Source organism: Pipistrellus hanaki (assembly GCF_964339955.1).
Source record: "Pipistrellus hanaki genome assembly, chromosome: 8".
Classification (NCBI taxonomy): Eukaryota; Metazoa; Chordata; class Mammalia; order Chiroptera; family Vespertilionidae; genus Pipistrellus; species Pipistrellus hanaki.
In genome coordinates, this window is record NC_140510.1 from 60638862 (window position 1) to 60656398 (window position 17537).

At 37.7% G+C, this 17537-nt stretch overlaps 1 protein-coding gene across 24 annotated transcripts in view; it reads left to right on the plus strand.

Annotated features, from left to right (window-relative positions):
• The window catches only part of TRIP12 (thyroid hormone receptor interactor 12), a 135673-nt gene extending 119612 nt beyond the window's left edge, over positions 1-16061 (plus strand). For all 24 annotated transcript variants that reach the window (XM_084891705.1, XM_084891704.1, XM_084891699.1 and 21 more), the window contains 11 exons: positions 655-797; positions 2087-2243; positions 3741-3839; positions 6927-7041; positions 7320-7474; positions 8364-8528; positions 9891-10055; positions 11335-11448; positions 13409-13503; positions 13888-13991; positions 14689-16061. In XM_084891705.1, the coding sequence (XP_084747831.1) occupies positions 655-797; positions 2087-2243; positions 3741-3839; positions 6927-7041; positions 7320-7474; positions 8364-8528; positions 9891-10055; positions 11335-11448; positions 13409-13503; positions 13888-13991; positions 14689-14885 (1509 nt within the window). In that variant the 3' untranslated portion in view covers positions 14886-16061. The remainder of the gene's footprint in view (positions 1-654; positions 798-2086; positions 2244-3740; positions 3840-6926; positions 7042-7319; positions 7475-8363; positions 8529-9890; positions 10056-11334; positions 11449-13408; positions 13504-13887; positions 13992-14688) is intronic.
• The last annotated feature ends 1476 nt before the right edge of the window (positions 16062-17537 follow it).

Below are 17537 nucleotides of genomic sequence, written 5' to 3' on the forward strand. Positions count from 1 at the left end.
AAACAGAAACAATGACTCTGCTAAATACAGGGTTCCTGGCCCAGTAAAGTACAATGTACTCATCAGTTGGAACTTCTCCCCTTTTATTTCCTTTCCTAATTTTTAGATTCATTCTCTTGGCAGACTTGTAAATTTATTAAATTAAGTTGTAGCATGAAATTGAACATACTTTTATTATAATTAACCCTTTGCACTCCGAACCATTCTGGACATTGTCTACCAGCTACTCGACGCTACTTTGAGGCGGAAACTCAGTTCCCCGTAATCACTAATAAACTGCAATGTCCCCTGAGAGGGGACAGCGGAGTGCAAAGGGTTAAAATTCTTTATGTACATTTAACCCAAAGTTCACTTATGCGGTCTTTGATATTTATATAGTGTAGGAAAGAACGAAGGAGTTGGCCTTGCATAAAGCATTAGTTCCCACATCAGTGATTGAGCCGGTACTCATAGCATGTGGAGGTTGAGATGTTTCAGCTATGTATTATAGAAAGTCTCCATTTGTGTTAGGAAACAACAGTGAGAAGCTGTATATTGTATTTTGGAAACAAGTGAAATCTGAGCACTTTGTATACATATTTGGGGATAAAGGAAGAGAGAGTGAATATAGTCCTGTTTTACTACATACTGACTTTTTTCTTAAACATTTTGCAGAATGCATTGTGCAAGGAGATAATTCCAACTGGTGAATTTAATAACAGTAAGTTGACAGCAAAAGCAAACAGGCAGCTTCAAGATCCTCTAGTAATCATGACAGGAAATATCCCAACATGGCTTACTGAACTAGGAAAAACCTGGTAAGACTACCACTTCTATAATAGTGGCCTTGGGAGTATTATCATTGTCTTGGTCTTTATATTTTGTTATAGAAACAGTGTTTAGTAAACCTGCTTAATGTGTTTAGTAACTGTCGTATTTGATCATAGCTTGCTTACTCATGTGGCTTTAGCATCCAGACAGACTAGGCAAGCTGAGACTAGTACTAGATCTACTTAATTGTATATGTCTGCTTATATGAAATAGGAAAGTACACAAGGATATATGACTGAAGAGATTAAAATCCTCTGCCACAATAAAATCAGATTCCAAAGGTGGAATTGAGTGATTCTCTGATCCTGCTTGGGTCCACACCTGTATTCTTAGAAACAATAGAACTGCATTCTCAGTATAGTAGCCACTAAGCACGTGTGGCTATTTACATCTAGATTAAATAAAATGAGAAATTAATGTTTTTAGTCACACTAGCCATATGCTTACATGGCTACCTGTATTGGACAGAAACAAATACTGAACATTCAGGTCACCACAGGAAGTGCTCGGGTACCTCTGTGTCAAGAGCTATCAAAAATCATTCATCAGGAAGTAGTAGAGCCTCTGTTACTGCAGCTACCTTTTGCATCTTTGAGTGACTTAGAAATGCCAAAGCTAAGAAAAAAATCATGAACTAGTAAAGCCAGTATTTGTGTATATGTGGAATGGGGTAGGTCAGTCGTCAGCAAACTCATAAGTCAACAGAGCCAAGTATTAACAATACAACAATTGAAATTTCTTTTGAGAACCGAAAAGTGACTTCTGCACATGGGCCATGAAGTTTCAATCGTACTGTACGTGCGTGCCTGCACGTGGTATTTTGTGGAAGAGCCACACAAGGGGCCAAAGAGCCGCATGTAGCTAAAGAGTGACATATGGCTTGAGAGCCGCAGTTTGCTCACTACTGGGATAGGCTATTATCCTTGTGAAGTAGTGATCAGATTTTAAAAATTGAGTTTTCACTAGTCATGTTACACTTCCTAAAGGTCTTTGGGTATATTATAGATCTTGAATACACTTGATTTCAAACATAGAATTTTAATGTATAATTTCAGATTTCACGGTGATAGGCTACTTAATGCATTATTATGTGATCACTTAACAAATTTCATATAACTACTAAGGAAATTCTTCAAAATTAGTTTACTCAGACCATTTTTATTGGTCATAGTTACAGTTATTCTGTATCATGTTAAAACTTATTTCTAATATATGGATTTTTTTATGGTTTCTGATTCTAATTCAGATAATAAATTTATATCTCATCTTTTTACAGCCCATTTTTCTTCCCTTTTGATACTCGGCAAATGCTTTTTTATGTAACTGCATTTGATCGGGACCGAGCAATGCAAAGATTACTTGATACCAATCCAGAAATCAACCAGTCTGATTCTCAAGATAGCAGAGTTGCACCTAGATTGGATAGAAAAAAGGTAAGTTTCTCCCCCAAATTTTTAAAGATAAATCAAATTGAGCTTTTCAAAATAATGGGAAAACTAGAAATATGGTACACCTAATTATGTCTATTAGTTTAGAGGGCTGCCTTTGTCACAGTCATCTCTTTGCTTATCTTTTTAAATCATCATTTAGCCGTGTTTTCCTATAAGTCTCTTGGAACTGTGCTACCTATGATTCTTTTTCATTCTCCACTTAGAGTTCTTTTTCTCATTTTGTGAAATAATTTCTATAATTATTTTAACTCTTGTGCCAAGGAAATACCTCGTCTTTTCTTAATTAGACTTTCTTCCTTTCTAAATTAGTAACTCAAATTAGCCCCCCTTTAATAATTGACTAGAGGCCTGGTGCATGAATTTGTGCACCGGTGGGATCTCTCGGGCTGGCCTGCAGGGATCGGGCCGAAACCAGCTCTCTGACATCCCCTGAAGGGTTCCCAATTGCAAGAGGGTGCAGGTCAGGCTGAGGGACCCCACTAGTGCATGATCAATCAGGGCCAGGGAGAGACTGTGGGAGGACTGCAGGGCGTGTCCAACCTGTCTTGCCAAGACTCCAGCAGTAAGCTAACCTACTTGTCAGAGCATCTAGCGCCATTCCCTCCACCCCCGCCCCCGTCAGTGCACATCATAGCGACTGGTAAAATGGCCGAATGAATGGTCAGACACATCATATTAGGCTTTTATTTTTATAATTGATCCCTTACTCAGTAGGTAGAATTAATCAGTTCTACTTTATTTCCTTAGCAAATTACTCCAATTAGAAGCAACTGCAACAAAATCCTTGATAAATTTCATGTCCATAGACCAGTTAGCCCCATGTGTTGCTGACTTTATCTTCCTGCGCTTCTAATCCAGCTCCATACTCATAGCCCTAAAACACACAGCTCTAAGCCTTTTGCATTTGAGACCCAGTCCTACACTTATGCCAATACACTGCCTTTTAACACTTGCTATTCATATCTTGATATGTGTCATTAGGATTCCATGAAAATTGTGCTGGTAGACTTTGGAGATTTGCCAAGACCTTCCTCGTTCTCATGAATCTCATTAGTAAATGTTTGTAGATCTCTGCAGGACAGTAGTAAGGTTTCCAGCTTACCTATGACCTCAATTCCTATTTCTTCATCATCTGCCTAATAAGTGCACCCAGGAATATGTTAAAATACTGCAGCCCCGAATTGCTTTGATGTTTGGCAATGTTTCAGAGGTCCTTTTCCAACTTGAATTTCCTGAACTTGCCACAGCCTCAAGATAAAAATTACACTTACATCTAACTTTTCTTCATGTGTGTATACTAGGAATGCCATCGATGTTTATAGCAACACAGCTACTTCTTAACCTTTTCTGAGCGATGCTTTACACACAAAAAAGTAATTTTTTAGCAATTGAGTTAATTTTTTGCACTTCAAAAAAAAGCACCAATTTTTAAAGTGTAATGTGTGTTTATTTTCTTCACTTTTGTACTTTATTTTGTAGCGTACTGTGAACAGAGAAGAGCTGCTGAAACAAGCCGAGTCTGTGATGCAGGATCTTGGCAGCTCACGGGCCATGTTAGAAATTCAGTATGAAAATGAGGTGAGCTTTTGAGTCGGGACAATTTGAGCATGATTTGTGTCCTTGATAAGGTGTCATTCAAGTTTCTTGGTCCTGTGAAAGAGTTGACAAGTATACAGTCTGTAATCATTACCACATCATGATAAAGAAAAAAAAATCCAACCACTACCACAATACATTCTCTTAGACTACTTTACAGTCTTTGCCTGCTCTCCATCCCCTGTCCCTGGCAGACTTTAATCTGTTTTCTGCCCCTGTAGTTTTGTCCTTTTTTACAGTATCATAATAAATGAAATTATAAAGCATGTAATCATTTTTGTTACTTTTCTCTCACTTAGTATAAGGCTTTTGATATTCATCCATGCTATTGTTTCCTTTTATTGCTGTTGATTTACATTTGAGTATTTCATGTCATTTAATGTTGTAAGTTGTCTGTTTTACCTATGGAAATAACAGTATTTGAATGAAGCAAATAAACTGTTTTGATCTGTGATTTCTATTTAGCATAGTAGTAGTATGCTAAAGGGAGAAAGAACTGACTTTAAAGCACCATCTTGTGGGTATCAGGTATTACTGCAGTTTTATTCATTTCTCTCTTGCTTCTCTCTCCTCTTTCCCCTCTTTTTTTTCCTCCAAGGCCCAGTGGAGAAAAAAATGTACAAAGTACATATCATCATGGGGTTTTTCTTTTAGTTTGAGGAGGTACACACACACGCCTATGAGATGAAGAAAAAGAAAGGAAAATAGGAAGATTGAGTATGAATAGAGGGGACAGGGTGTTATAAGGTGACATTTGAGCGGAAGAATTTCTCTAGCAAAAGGACATGCAAAAACCCTGAGGCAACACTCCTCTGGTGGCAAATGACTGTGTGGCTGCAGGGTGGGAGGAGGGATCATAAGACATGTGGGCAGTTTTTTATTTATTTATTTATTTATTTTTTAATACATATTTTATTGATTTTTTACAGATAGGAGGAGAGAGGGATAGAGAGCTAGAAACGTCGATGAGAGAGAAACATCGACCAGCTGCCTCTTGCACACCCCCTATCGGGGATGTGCCTGCAACCAATGTACATGCCCTTGACGGGAATCGAACCTGGGACCTTTCAGTCCGCAGACCGACGCTCTACCACTGAGCCAAACCCGTTTCGGCAGTGGGCAGTTTTTTAACCTGAGCTTTTGCTTTGAGTGAGATGGGAAGCCTCAGAGGCTGTGGAAGAACGATACAAAACTATGTTTTGTAAGGCTCTCTCTTAGCACTGTGAGGATAGGCTATGAGATGCCAAGAATGCTGGTGCAGAGACCAGACAAGAGATATTGGTGGTAGCAGTTTAGAGTATGTTGTGAAGGTGGGGCAGGCTTAGTGTTTAATGATTGGTTGCAATGTGGAGTGTAAGACTAAGAAGAGCCACAGATGGCTCCCAGGTTTGGATTGGAGTGTGGGCTGAACACTGATGCCCTTCACTGCTATGGAAAAATAACAAAGGGATGGGGTGGATTGGGAACACATCACCAAGTTCCAATAGATCACTGTTTGGAAAATTGAGTTAAACCTTTGGTGAACTGCACCTAATCTTTTAAGCTAGTGTGGTTACTGTGATAATCCTATATAGTAAAAGCCTAATATGCAAATCGACCAAATGGTAGAACTACCAGTCGCTATGACGCACACTGACCACCAGTGGGACAGATGCTCAATGCAGAAGCAGGACCTGACAGGCGGTGGCAGAGGAGGGTGGGGTGGGCAGTGCAAGGCCAGCCAAAGCGGGTGCCTGCGGGAGTCCCTGATTGCCACGCCAGTCACCCCACAGGTCAGCCTTGATTGCCAGCCAGACCTAGGGACCTTACCCTTGTACAAATTTTGTGCACTGGGCCTCTAGTGGCAAAATAGTGCCCATTAGTTGCAAATACTGTACACATGAATTACAGCCTTCTTGACAGCACAGTGGTTAGATTTAGCCTATAGACTTTGGTATTAACTTGTTCTTAGTTGCATATCTAGCTTATTGTCTGAGCTGGTAGGACCTTGACAGAACATGAAGGAACATCTAGTCTGAACATTGTCTCAGGCTCACTTTTCTCGTGGAGGAGGCTTTTTCATTCATAGCTGGCTGTACAATTACCTCTTGTTTTAAGATACCAGTGTCCAGAATCAAAAAGAGACCCACCTACAAAATCAGTGTCTTCAGCATGCGCCTACCCCCATGTGCATGTTAAACAGCTCTCAGGAGATCCCAGTGCATCATGGGCTTGAGAAACACTGGTGTACTCCCTGAGGCTAAGTTAGCCCAGTGTGTGCTGTTATGGAGTCAGACCTCCCCTTATTTGTGTTTATTTAACAAACCTCTGTTAAAGGCTAGTGTGTGCTTGGGCACTATAGAGGAAACAGGTGAATTAACCATGTGTACACCATAAGCATGTATAGACGCAAGCAGCAGACTTTTTTAATCAAAATAGTGTGGCAGTTAACTGGTTAAAGTTACCCTTGGGTGGGATATACCGGCATATAATGCCATGCTGACAGTGTAATATGATAAGTACTTAGTAACTGAAATGTAACTCCTAAGGAAAGGAACAAACTAACTGGGCAGATAAGGAGGCTTTTCCTGAAGAAGTGGCATTTGAGCTGGTTTCAGAGTTACCATTCACCAAAGAGAGAATGGGAAACAGCTATATGCAAACCATACCTTAGTCCATGAGGGTAAGCTCAGATCATATAGGTTCTTGGGAGCATGTTTCAAGGTACCAGTGCCCAGGCTTGAAATGACCCACCCATTAAATCAGAGTCTTCAGGACCTGCCCACCCCCCACATGTGCATGTTAAACAGCTTTCAGAACATCTCAGTGCACCATGGGCTTAACAAGCGCTAATGTACTCTCTGAGGCTAAGTTGGGGCCATATATATGAGTAGGAAATTAGAAAGGATTGCTAGCTCTTATTCTAGATGATCAAGACTGAAATACAGTCAGGATAACTGGATAAATAATCTCTACTGCATCCTGATAAATACTGTCTGTTAGTTCCACATTGCAAGAGGTTTGCAGGTTGAAAAAAGGGGCAATGCTAATTATAAAATTTGAAATTGTTCTACTTTTATTCTTCTGTAGGTTGGTACAGGTCTTGGGCCTACACTGGAGTTTTATGCACTTGTATCTCAGGAACTACAGAGAGCTGACTTGGGTCTTTGGAGAGGTGAAGAAGTTACTCTTAGTAATCCTAAAGGTAATATTAATCTGAGTCTGTCAATTTGTGTTATTCAGATCAGATAAAGGGCCCTTACAACTCATTAAATATGTTTAACTTGTAACAGAAGACCATGCTCTCTGACCTTAATTTATTTTAGCCTTTTTCTTATCAATTAAGAGGAGGACCCTTCAGCTCTAGAGGACCTAACTAATATGATTTTGAGAATATTGACTTTCTTAAATGTTCTGAGTTACCAGTTTTTGTTTTGTCTTATTTTGGGAGAGCGCATGTAAAGTTTGGTCACTTATTTACAGGAAGCCAAGAAGGGACCAAGTATATTCAAAACCTCCAGGGCCTGTTTGCACTTCCCTTTGGTAGGACAGCAAAGCCAGCTCATATTGCAAAGGTTAAGATGAAGTTTCGCTTCTTAGGAAAATTAATGGCCAAGGCTATTATGGATTTCAGATTGGTAAGTTTATTTGCTTTTCTATAAATTTTTGTTTGCTTATATGAAAGTTCCTAATCCCATGTGCTTAATGCAGTATTTTAAAACAGTGCTATACAAACTTTAATGTGCGTATGAATTACTTAGGGATTTTGTTACAAAAGCCAATTCTGATTTAGTAGTTCGAGGTTGAGGCCTAAGATTCTACATTCTCATACCAGCTCCCAGATGATGCCCAAATGCCAATCTATGGTCCATGTTCTGTTAGAAGCAGAGGCTCAGAATCGGGCATGGGACTTAATGATATATTTCTGAAGTGTTTGATATCATTGTTTTAATCCAGTAGGAAGGTATGAGTATGTAATTAAACTTAAAATAATTTGCCATTAGATAGCTACAATGAAGATAATCCAAGAAAATCCGTATTCACTGAATTCTGAATATTTCCAGGTTTTCCTCCATTTCCTTTTATCACATTTTATAAGATACTTTTCTCTGTATGTAGAAGACATTTTCATCTGATGTCATATTCACAAGCTTACAGTTTCACTGTAACTGAAGAATGGTCTGTTCACCAGTTATTTTAGAAGTTCCATTTTATTTTCTCTTGATGATAATCAGTTGGTTCTTTTAACTCTTTCCTTTAAACATCACTTGATATTGAGCCCTTATAAAGACCATATATATATATATCTGTCATTGAAAAATTATTTTACTAGGGTCATTGTTTAAATGGAGTACTGAAGTATTTTTAAATTTTCATATCAGGGCCCCAGATTGAATTTAAATGGGGACTGTTTCATATAATGAGGGAAATATTATTTGACCTATTTAAATGACCTTTTGACATTTATAGAATTGAGACAATTCTAGAAGCTGTGACTGTTAAAATATTTTGCATATTCCCTTTCAGGTGGACCTTCCCCTTGGCTTACCCTTTTATAAGTGGATGCTACGGCAAGAAACTTCACTGACATCACACGATTTGTTTGACATTGACCCAGTGGTAGCCAGATCAGTGTATCACCTAGAAGATGTTGTCAGACAGAAGAAAAGACTTGAACAAGATAAATCCCAGGTAGGGCTTACAAGATGAGGAAACCTCCAAGTGGATCAGTTCCTTATTGTAGAAAGATGAGGTCTTTGTTAAGTAGTTTGAATTTGACACAGTTATTAATGTTATTTTAGAAGACTGAAATGTGATGTTATAGTAAGATGGCCTATAATAATAGCGATGATGAGTAAAAAGCTTAATTTGCAAATACAATACACTCTTAACTGAAATCAAAGGCTCTTATTTGTTAAATTTTATATGGGTGTTGTGTATCTGGCCAGATATTATGTCAGACTGAATTCTTTTAATAAGCATTTGCATCAATAAGACTGTTCTTAGGTCAGATTGATTTTTGTTGTTTTTTGTATTGTTTTGTTTTTTCCTGAAATGTGGCTAAATTTAGGAACAGTCCATTTGTTTCTAAGGAGATTTCAGGATGATATCTTTAAAGATCATAGTGGCTGTGTACTATTTTTTTGGAACACGTGTTAAAATTTCTGTTAGATTTCATGGGTAATCTTGAGTTTTATATCATTTATATTTTTTATTAAAAAGTCATTTCACTCAGTCTGAGATTAGTTGTGATTCTGTATCTGACATTAGAAGGCAAAGTTGCATTTTTTTTTTAAATGGCAGAGACTCAGATAACTTATATTGGGCAGGTAAATCAACTCCCATTAAGAATAGAGAAGAGTTTCTGTATGTGAAAACTGTCATATCTCTCTTAATAAAATGGAGAGAAGCTTATAGTAGACAGGTGGGGGTTTTAGAATGCCTTTGTGTCAGGGAGGATGATTTGTAAGGGAATTCATCTTAGCTCCATAATAATTGATAGTTGGTGATTTTGGAGAAATAAACTTATTAAGGGAAATAGCCAGATCTTTGCCAAGTCCACGTTTTCCATACAGCATTTGTTTTCAGATTTTTAGAACCACTTAGGTTTACGCTTACCAACTTTGTAAGTTTTAAACTACTATAATCTTACTTAGGATCGATTATCTTTTAGGTAAGTAATGGCCCAGGGATAGGAGCAAGGAAATAAAGTAAAATTGTGGCATGTTCCAGGTGTTTTACAAACGTTAATTTATTTAATCCACAACAACCCTCTGAGACTTAAGTATTTCTGTTATCCCAGTTTTACACATGAGAAACCCAAGGCAGGTAGGTTGAGTAACGTGCTGCTCACATACCCAGGATGTGAGAGGTGGAATTCAAGCCCAGGCTGCTTGATTTAGAGCTCACAGTGTCAAATGACTTAATAATCAGTCTGTTTGAAATGACTGATTTTCTGCACTTAACTCATAAAATCTGTTAGCATGTCTTTTATTTTATAAACATAATTGAGTGAATGACTGTATGTGACAAACCCACTCCCCTTTTGTCTAGACCAAAGAGAGTCTACGATATGCATTAGAAACCTTGACTATGAATGGCTGTTCAGTTGAAGATCTGGGATTGGATTTCACTCTGCCAGGGTTTCCCAACATTGAACTGAAGAAAGGAGGAAAGGATATACCCGTCACTATCTATAATCTAGAAGAGTATCTAAGGGTATGTAATAGCAGCGTCCTTTGTGGTGAAGACCACCTGTAGTGATGCAGAGCTTTGCCTATGGCTACTGCTCTGAAGGTGAGGGAAGGGACCAGTCCACTAAAGCATTAGGTACCAGCTAGCTGTCTGGACAGACTGGTTTGAGACCTTTGACCTGTGGGATCACTGCATGAAGTTGACTTTTTAACCTTAGCTTTGTTTTTCTATGAGAGAACATATTGGATATTTCACAATGCCTTATACAATCTTGAGTTTTCTATTCTTAAGCTTAAATACTATCCGAGAAGATCACATTTTGTCACAGTTTGAGAAGAAATTAGTGAAAAGGAGTCATCCCTTGTGACTAAATTGCTATCAAGCCAGATAAGAATTGCCTCTTACACACACACACACACACACACACACACACACACACACTCTCTCTCTCTCTCTCTCTCTCTCTCTCTCTCTCGCTCTCTCTCTCGCTCTCTCTCTCTCTCACACACACACACACACACACACACACACACATTTGTGGGTTTGATGAGGCTTTTCAAATTACCAATTCATGGTCCTTATCTATATACACTGAATTAAGGAAAAATAATTTCATATTTAATACAAATTACATTTTAAATTACAACCTATGTAGGTCTTTATTGCTATTTTTTGAAAAGTTTCTTTTGGTTTTTCCAGACATTGAGTGGAAAGAGCATTGTGTTCAAGATGAAATATTACCCTTCACCTAGACCCAACTCTTCCACTAATTAAACTGTGGGATTTTAAATAGAACCTCTGAAAATTTTTAGCTCTGGTTTCTTATCAGTTTGAGAGAGAGAGAAATAAACAATAGTAGAGAATCTTAGATACTATTAACCTGCTGCTTTTCTTTCAGTTTAATACTATTAAATGAACCATTAACATCCAGATTAAGGTTCTCTGAAAATAATTTATAATAATGTTTTTATTTTTACCTGAATATGGCCTCTGTTTCCAAATACGTTAATCAAAGTGATTGATAACTAGATAATGTTTGGGCCAATTACAGATGCTTTTTGTTACCCTTCAATTTTATGTGACTGCTTTTCTAGAAGTGTGCCTTTTGCCAAGTGCACATACTTAGCAAAGGGTTGGGTTCTAAGAACTTAACAGGATATAAAACGAAAAATTTCACATTTAAAACAACAGTAATTGTTACTTGTCCTTTTTTATTTATTTTTAGTAATGTTTTACTGTACTTTGTCACGGGAAAATATTTGAAATCTTGTTACAGTTTGTAAAAGATTTTTCTCTTCTGTAGCTGGTTATATTCTGGGCACTAAATGAAGGTGTTTCCAGGCAGTTTGATTCGTTCAGAGATGGATTTGAATCAGTCTTCCCACTCAGTCATCTTCAGTACTTCTACCCAGAAGAAGTGAGTAGCTTATATCTAAAAGAAATGTTCATTTCTAGTTCTGTGCCCTAATTATTTTAGTGGGGTATTTCTGTGCTATTTAGTCAGACTCCACTGTTGCAAACAAAAAGAAGGTTGGGAGCAAGGGGTGGATCTTTGAGAAAGATAAGGCCATTTTCTGAGCAAGTAAAACATTAAACATCAAATATAAGAGTTTATACTGTATAAATAACATGAACTATATAAGTATTCAATGTAATATAAATAATAAATATAAGGGAGTGGGGTCCATGTCTGATTGAGTAAGCATAGTATTGTTGTTAACTGAGACCTGGATGTTTGGTGGGGCGTGGAACTTAGGTATCTGTAGTACTGTGGTTGGCAGGGAGAACCATGGGTCCAGAGTAATGAAACTGACACTGAGGAGGTCACACTGTCTTTATTTGTAGTTTTTTGTTTGTTTGTTTTTTTAATTGACTAAACTTCCTGGATTAGATGAGATTTGGTTTCAAGATTCAAGTTAGTCCTTGAAATTTTAAGGAAGTGTTATAAATGTATTAATTGCCAAATTCAGAGAATACTTTTGAGAATGGAAAATACAATTTTATGCATAGTTTTTCTAGTCATCCTAAATGAATGCAACATGAATCAAAAGAAACTACATGAAATGTCATAGAACCAGACTAGAAGGTGTTAGGTTTCCCCAGTTTGCAAAACCCCCCCCCCCCTTTTTTTTTTTTTTTAAACTAGCTTTAGAATACACATTCATTACTGGCTGAATCTGGAAATCTTTGAATAACAGCATTTTAATCTCACTTATTTTTATGTACATTTGGGTTTGGTAACTATTGAAGTATGTGGCTTCCCTAGCACTTTAAGGCACTAAATGTCACCTGGAATTGAAACAAGTGTTGCTCTTCTAATTGAATCCTGGTCCTCACTGCCTAGCTGTGTGACCATATCCAAGTAGTTGTACCTGATCTGACTGTCTTGTCTATAAAATTGAGATGACCTCTGTCTCACTGAACAGGATACTGAAGTACCTGATAGTGAGTGACACATAGTCGATATTAATTTCATATGCTCTAAACTGGATTTTCTCAAAAGTATGTAGTCATTCTGCAAAGGGACAGTTAAACAAGAGAAAAGATGGTTTGATTTGAAATTGATGTTAGATTTTTTCCAAGGACACAAAGGCATTTTTTTGCTTTCTAACAATCATTCTGTAATGGATAGGTGGGTCCCCATATAGCCCTAAACAACTGTATGGCATAGGCATGCCTCTCTTTGCAAAATGTGAAAAACTACCAATTTGCTATGTCTCATTTTAACTTCTCTCACTGCTCTCCAGCTCAGTAGTGTAGCTCTTGGCTTCCCTTATTGCAGGGGTCTTCAAACTGCGGCCCGCGGGCCACATGCGGCCCGCAGAGGAGTCTGATCCGGCCCGCCAGGTTTTTTGGGCAGTGAGCGCAGCCGAGGTGTTACAGTAGGAATTAGTAGTTCATATAGTCCGGCCCTCCAGCTCTCTGAGGAACCATGATCTGGCCCCCACTTTAAAAAGTTTGAGGACCCCTGCCTTATTGAGTACCCTTGTGATTCCAAAAGCAAAGATTTGTAAAAATCTCGTTGGTTAGAAATATGTTATCAAGTTAAAACTTCTAAAGAACCAGTAAGAGTTAGGAAAACTTAATTAAGGGTTTGTTTCAGATGTTTGTTTGAAATTAAAGGCTTCTCTAGAGCTAAGTCCCTACAAATGGGCAGAATTCCTATTAATTCGCAAAGGAAAGGAAAATTGAATGTGTAAATGCATTAGAAAAGCACAGTATCTAAAGAGGTCCTAACAGAAGTTTTTGATATGAAAATGACACTCTTCCTGACTACATTCAGACCTTTTCGGCATACTGCAAAATAATGGTATGCCTTTCAATCCGTTATACAGCTATTATCTTGAGTAATTCATTATCCTTATTTAAATGCACAGCTGGATCAACTCCTGTGTGGCAGTAAAGCAGACACTTGGGATACAAAAATACTGATGGAATGCTGCAGGCCAGATCACGGTTACACTCATGATAGGTGAGCGCTGGGGTCTGCCAGGGGTTCAATTTATAGCTTAGAATTTGGTAGTCTGTGTATGTATATATTGTAAACAGTAAAAGGGGGTATTTTATAATTGTCTACATATTAAAGGAGATTTTCTGATATTTCTGATATTTATAGTAAAACAGGGATATCTGAACAATCCCACACAAATCTTAGTTGTTATAACGGTAACATTCCACTTGAATTCTAACTATAACAATAGAAGCAAATTTGATTTCAGGGTTCATTGGAATGTGAATTCATATTTAGTCATACTTAAATTTGACAGTCTCTAGCTAATTGTGAGAGTTGGCAATGTGTTGGGATACAAATCTGTATTTTAATATGATGAAATAACATTATTTATTTTTGTTACAGTCGGGCTGTGAAGTTTTTGTTTGAGATTCTCAGTAGTTTTGATAATGAGCAACAGAGGTTATTTCTCCAGTTTGTGACAGGTAGCCCGAGATTGCCTGTTGGAGGTGGGTACACTGTTGATGCCTGACATTGAGTCTAGCTATAACTGTGTGTGTGTGTGTGTGTGTGTGTGTGTGTGTGTGTGTGTGTGTGTGTGTTGTGTGTGTGTGTGTTGTGTGTACACGTACTTCAGTACCAATAGCAGGATATTCTTTCTTTATTTGATTTACAGTGCCTCATAGTTATTCCAATATGGTAATTTTTCTCAATTTTTGGTTTGTTGAATAATTCATTAACAGATATATCTGGTAGGAAAACTGGTAGAGGTTTATCTTAAACACATTTAAGTAAGATTACTACATACAGTAATGCTGCTTTTGACATTTGTACATTATCAGATGAGAAGTTATTCTGAAGTGTGAATGTTCAAAGATGAGTCCTAATATACTCATACAGGTATGAGTTGGTACTCTGTTTTAAAAGTTAGAAGATATAAGGAAATATTTGCCGCCTTGTTATACTATGACTTTTTATAGTAAATAAAGCAGATGCCAGGTCCCATGCACTAAATGTTTATTGAATGTGTAGATTTAATTGCCAAGGAAGAAATAGTACCTCATGTGTGTGGTAATGTTTTCTGACATAAACAAGGCATGCCTGTCATTCCAGCCTGACTCCTCTCATAGCTAAGAAAGTGTTCTCTGAGCTGGCATCCTGTACACTTACTGAGTCCCTGGTCTCTCTTCCTTCCCTCTAAATTAGGCTTCCGGAGTTTGAACCCACCCTTGACAATTGTTCGGAAGACATTCGAATCGACAGAAAACCCAGATGACTTCTTGCCCTCCGTAATGACTTGTGTGAACTATCTTAAGTTGCCGGACTATTCAAGCCTTGAGATAATGCGGGAAAAACTGTTAATAGCAGCAAGAGAAGGGCAGCAGTCATTCCATCTTTCCTGATTACACCGAGAAATGCAGTGTCTGCCTGTTACAGCAAAAGAAAACAAATCATGATTTCTTTTCTAAATGTATCACCTGAGTCAAGGAAACATGTTACTCCTTCTTGTTGTAGGAAAAACGGCTTGCAGATGATAAAAGAGACACTTGGTTGATATTCATTAATGGCCCCATGGACTTAAAGTGATCAGGCCCTAAACCATTGTTGTGATGAGGTTTCTTTAGCAAGTTCTTGTTTAAATTATCATTTATTTGATGAGTGAAGTTTTTAACTTGCTTTGCTGTGTGAAATTTGAAAAAGGGGATGTTTTTCCAGGCTGAAACAATAAATGTCGCTGTGCAGTTTAATTCTGGGCTGTGTGTATCCATCTAGCTAAGTCTACAGTATTGTTTCCTCCAAAGATAACTCTTGTACATAAGTACAGACATTAAAGCTCATGCTTATTTGACAGATAGTTTAGTAGGTTAGTTCTGTGTGCTTTTCACTTTCCTCTAATTTTTTCTCCCCATTCATGCATTGTCTGTGCAGTTCACACAGTTTTTTTGTATATGACACTCAATTGTTACATTTTTCATTAGCCATGGGCTTTCGTTGTTTCATGTTCCCTCAGTTAAGATAAAATTTAAAAGTCAAAACTTGACCTATACTGTCAGTATAATTCAGCCTTTGTAACTGGATGGACTTTTCTTAGAGCTTAGTTTTAATATAGTTGTAGGGTATTGCTGGCTTCCTACCAGTGACACACTAGGAATGTTTACATGGTGATTCCAGCAGCCACAGCACCTGGAGCAGAGGCAAGGAAAGCTCATTCATTCATTTCTCTTGTGTAGTTTACAATGTACAGCTTGGGCCATCCAGTATGTATTAGTCTATGGCCAGAGCATTTTAAATTGGTGTAAAGTTTCAAAGATAAAAAGCAGTTTTAATTTCCTGTTGGAGTAAAATGATTTTTTTCTCCTATGTTCTTGTTTTAAGTTTTTATTCATTGTCTTTCTTCCACTTTCCTCACCCCCTCTTCCCAGCGATAATTTGGGACAAACAGTTCAGCCTTTGTCTCCACACAGATAAAAGCACCTGTAAGCAATGCTCTGTCCAGTAGTTCTATGTGCTGATTTCTCAAATCTGCAATAATCCATCAGGCTAATGTTTCTACTTGAAAATAAATAATGTTTGCTTCACCTTTTTGTTTATAGTTCTGTGCTGTATGCATAACTTGTGTAGATGTATTTCTATGAAGTAAATTGTTACATCTCCATGATTCCGCGTCATGGCTGATTTTGCTTTTCAAAAATTTTATAATAGCAGCTTGAAGAACGTAAAATGTGGAGAAAAAGTGGGAGGAGACTCCTTCCTAAGGTTTAAAATTAAGCCTGTTGCATAAATTTGAGAGAATTTTCATAATTCAAATTTTTAAAAAAATGATAGATGATGTGTTTTGTTTTTTTCTAATTGAACTTTGAGAAATCAATTTTCCTTTGTTTACTGACTATGCCAAAGTTTTATTTAATTGATGTAGAAGCAAACCCCTTTGTTCCCCATCCTACCACTGAAAAGAAACAGTGGCTTGTTTTATTTTGATGACTGTCATTTTCCACTTAACTGGCCTGTGTGGAGCATCACCCAGTGGGTGCTCATCCCCGCATGGCTTGTCCTTCACACTAAACTCAAGCAGTGGCCTCTGAAGTGTGAGGAGCTGTAAGAGCTGCTCAGGGGCCTATCTCCCTGGCCCCTGCAGAGGCTCTGACAGGTGAGAGCAGCTGTACCCTGACATGGAGGAAGGGATGGCATTTCTGCAGTTCTGATATAGCATAGGAACTAAGCCGTTTAATCAAGCAGAGCTAGATTAACGAAAGAACTGATTTGTTTTCAACTGTTCTGATACTTTTTTACAAACTAAGCACAAAGATTTTTATGTCAACATAGCATTTTGTTCTTTTTTTAATCAGGGTTCTGTTAAAATTTAGACCTGTGTATAAACAAAGTAATGTCCTCTTATTAAAATATCTGTACTTGACGTTTTATTCATGTTGTGGCCCTGACAGATTTGCCCTTATTGATTCACCATCTAATGAGTACCTTTAATGGTTTTTTAATGCAATTCTGGAGCTTTAGTGTTTAATAAGAGTTGGTGACTATCTGTTTAAACACTCAGTCTTTACCCTACACTTTCCTCAGCAACCCTTGGTTAGTTAGGAGCAGGAAGACTTCCCCGTTGTAAAGCAATCTCCCTTGGTAGAGGCCTTAATATTGCTTGGTAGGGAAAATGTATTCTATTTCATTTGCTGTTACTCCAGTTATGCCTTAAATTTATTTGCTTAGTAATCCTATCAACAAGCACTAATTTTTAGATATCCTTTATACATATAAACAGTTGGATAGTGACCTTATATTCTGTTATCCTTTAATTTTGCTAAGATGGAGTCAGTCAGATGTTGGGCAGCTAACACCAAGTATGTCGTGGTGTGTTCAACAGTGACTGGTTTCATCTGCTTTGTATATTTTTACTGGAACTTTCTTTTTAATAAGGAAGTGAGAGGGAGTTACATGTAATTCCATCCCCCCTTCTCTCTCCCCAAAGGGAATTGTAAGGTCTAGGTAGTCTAATTGGGGACAGACATGGAGAAAGTTGTAGATACCTTAGCCCAGTGGTTGGC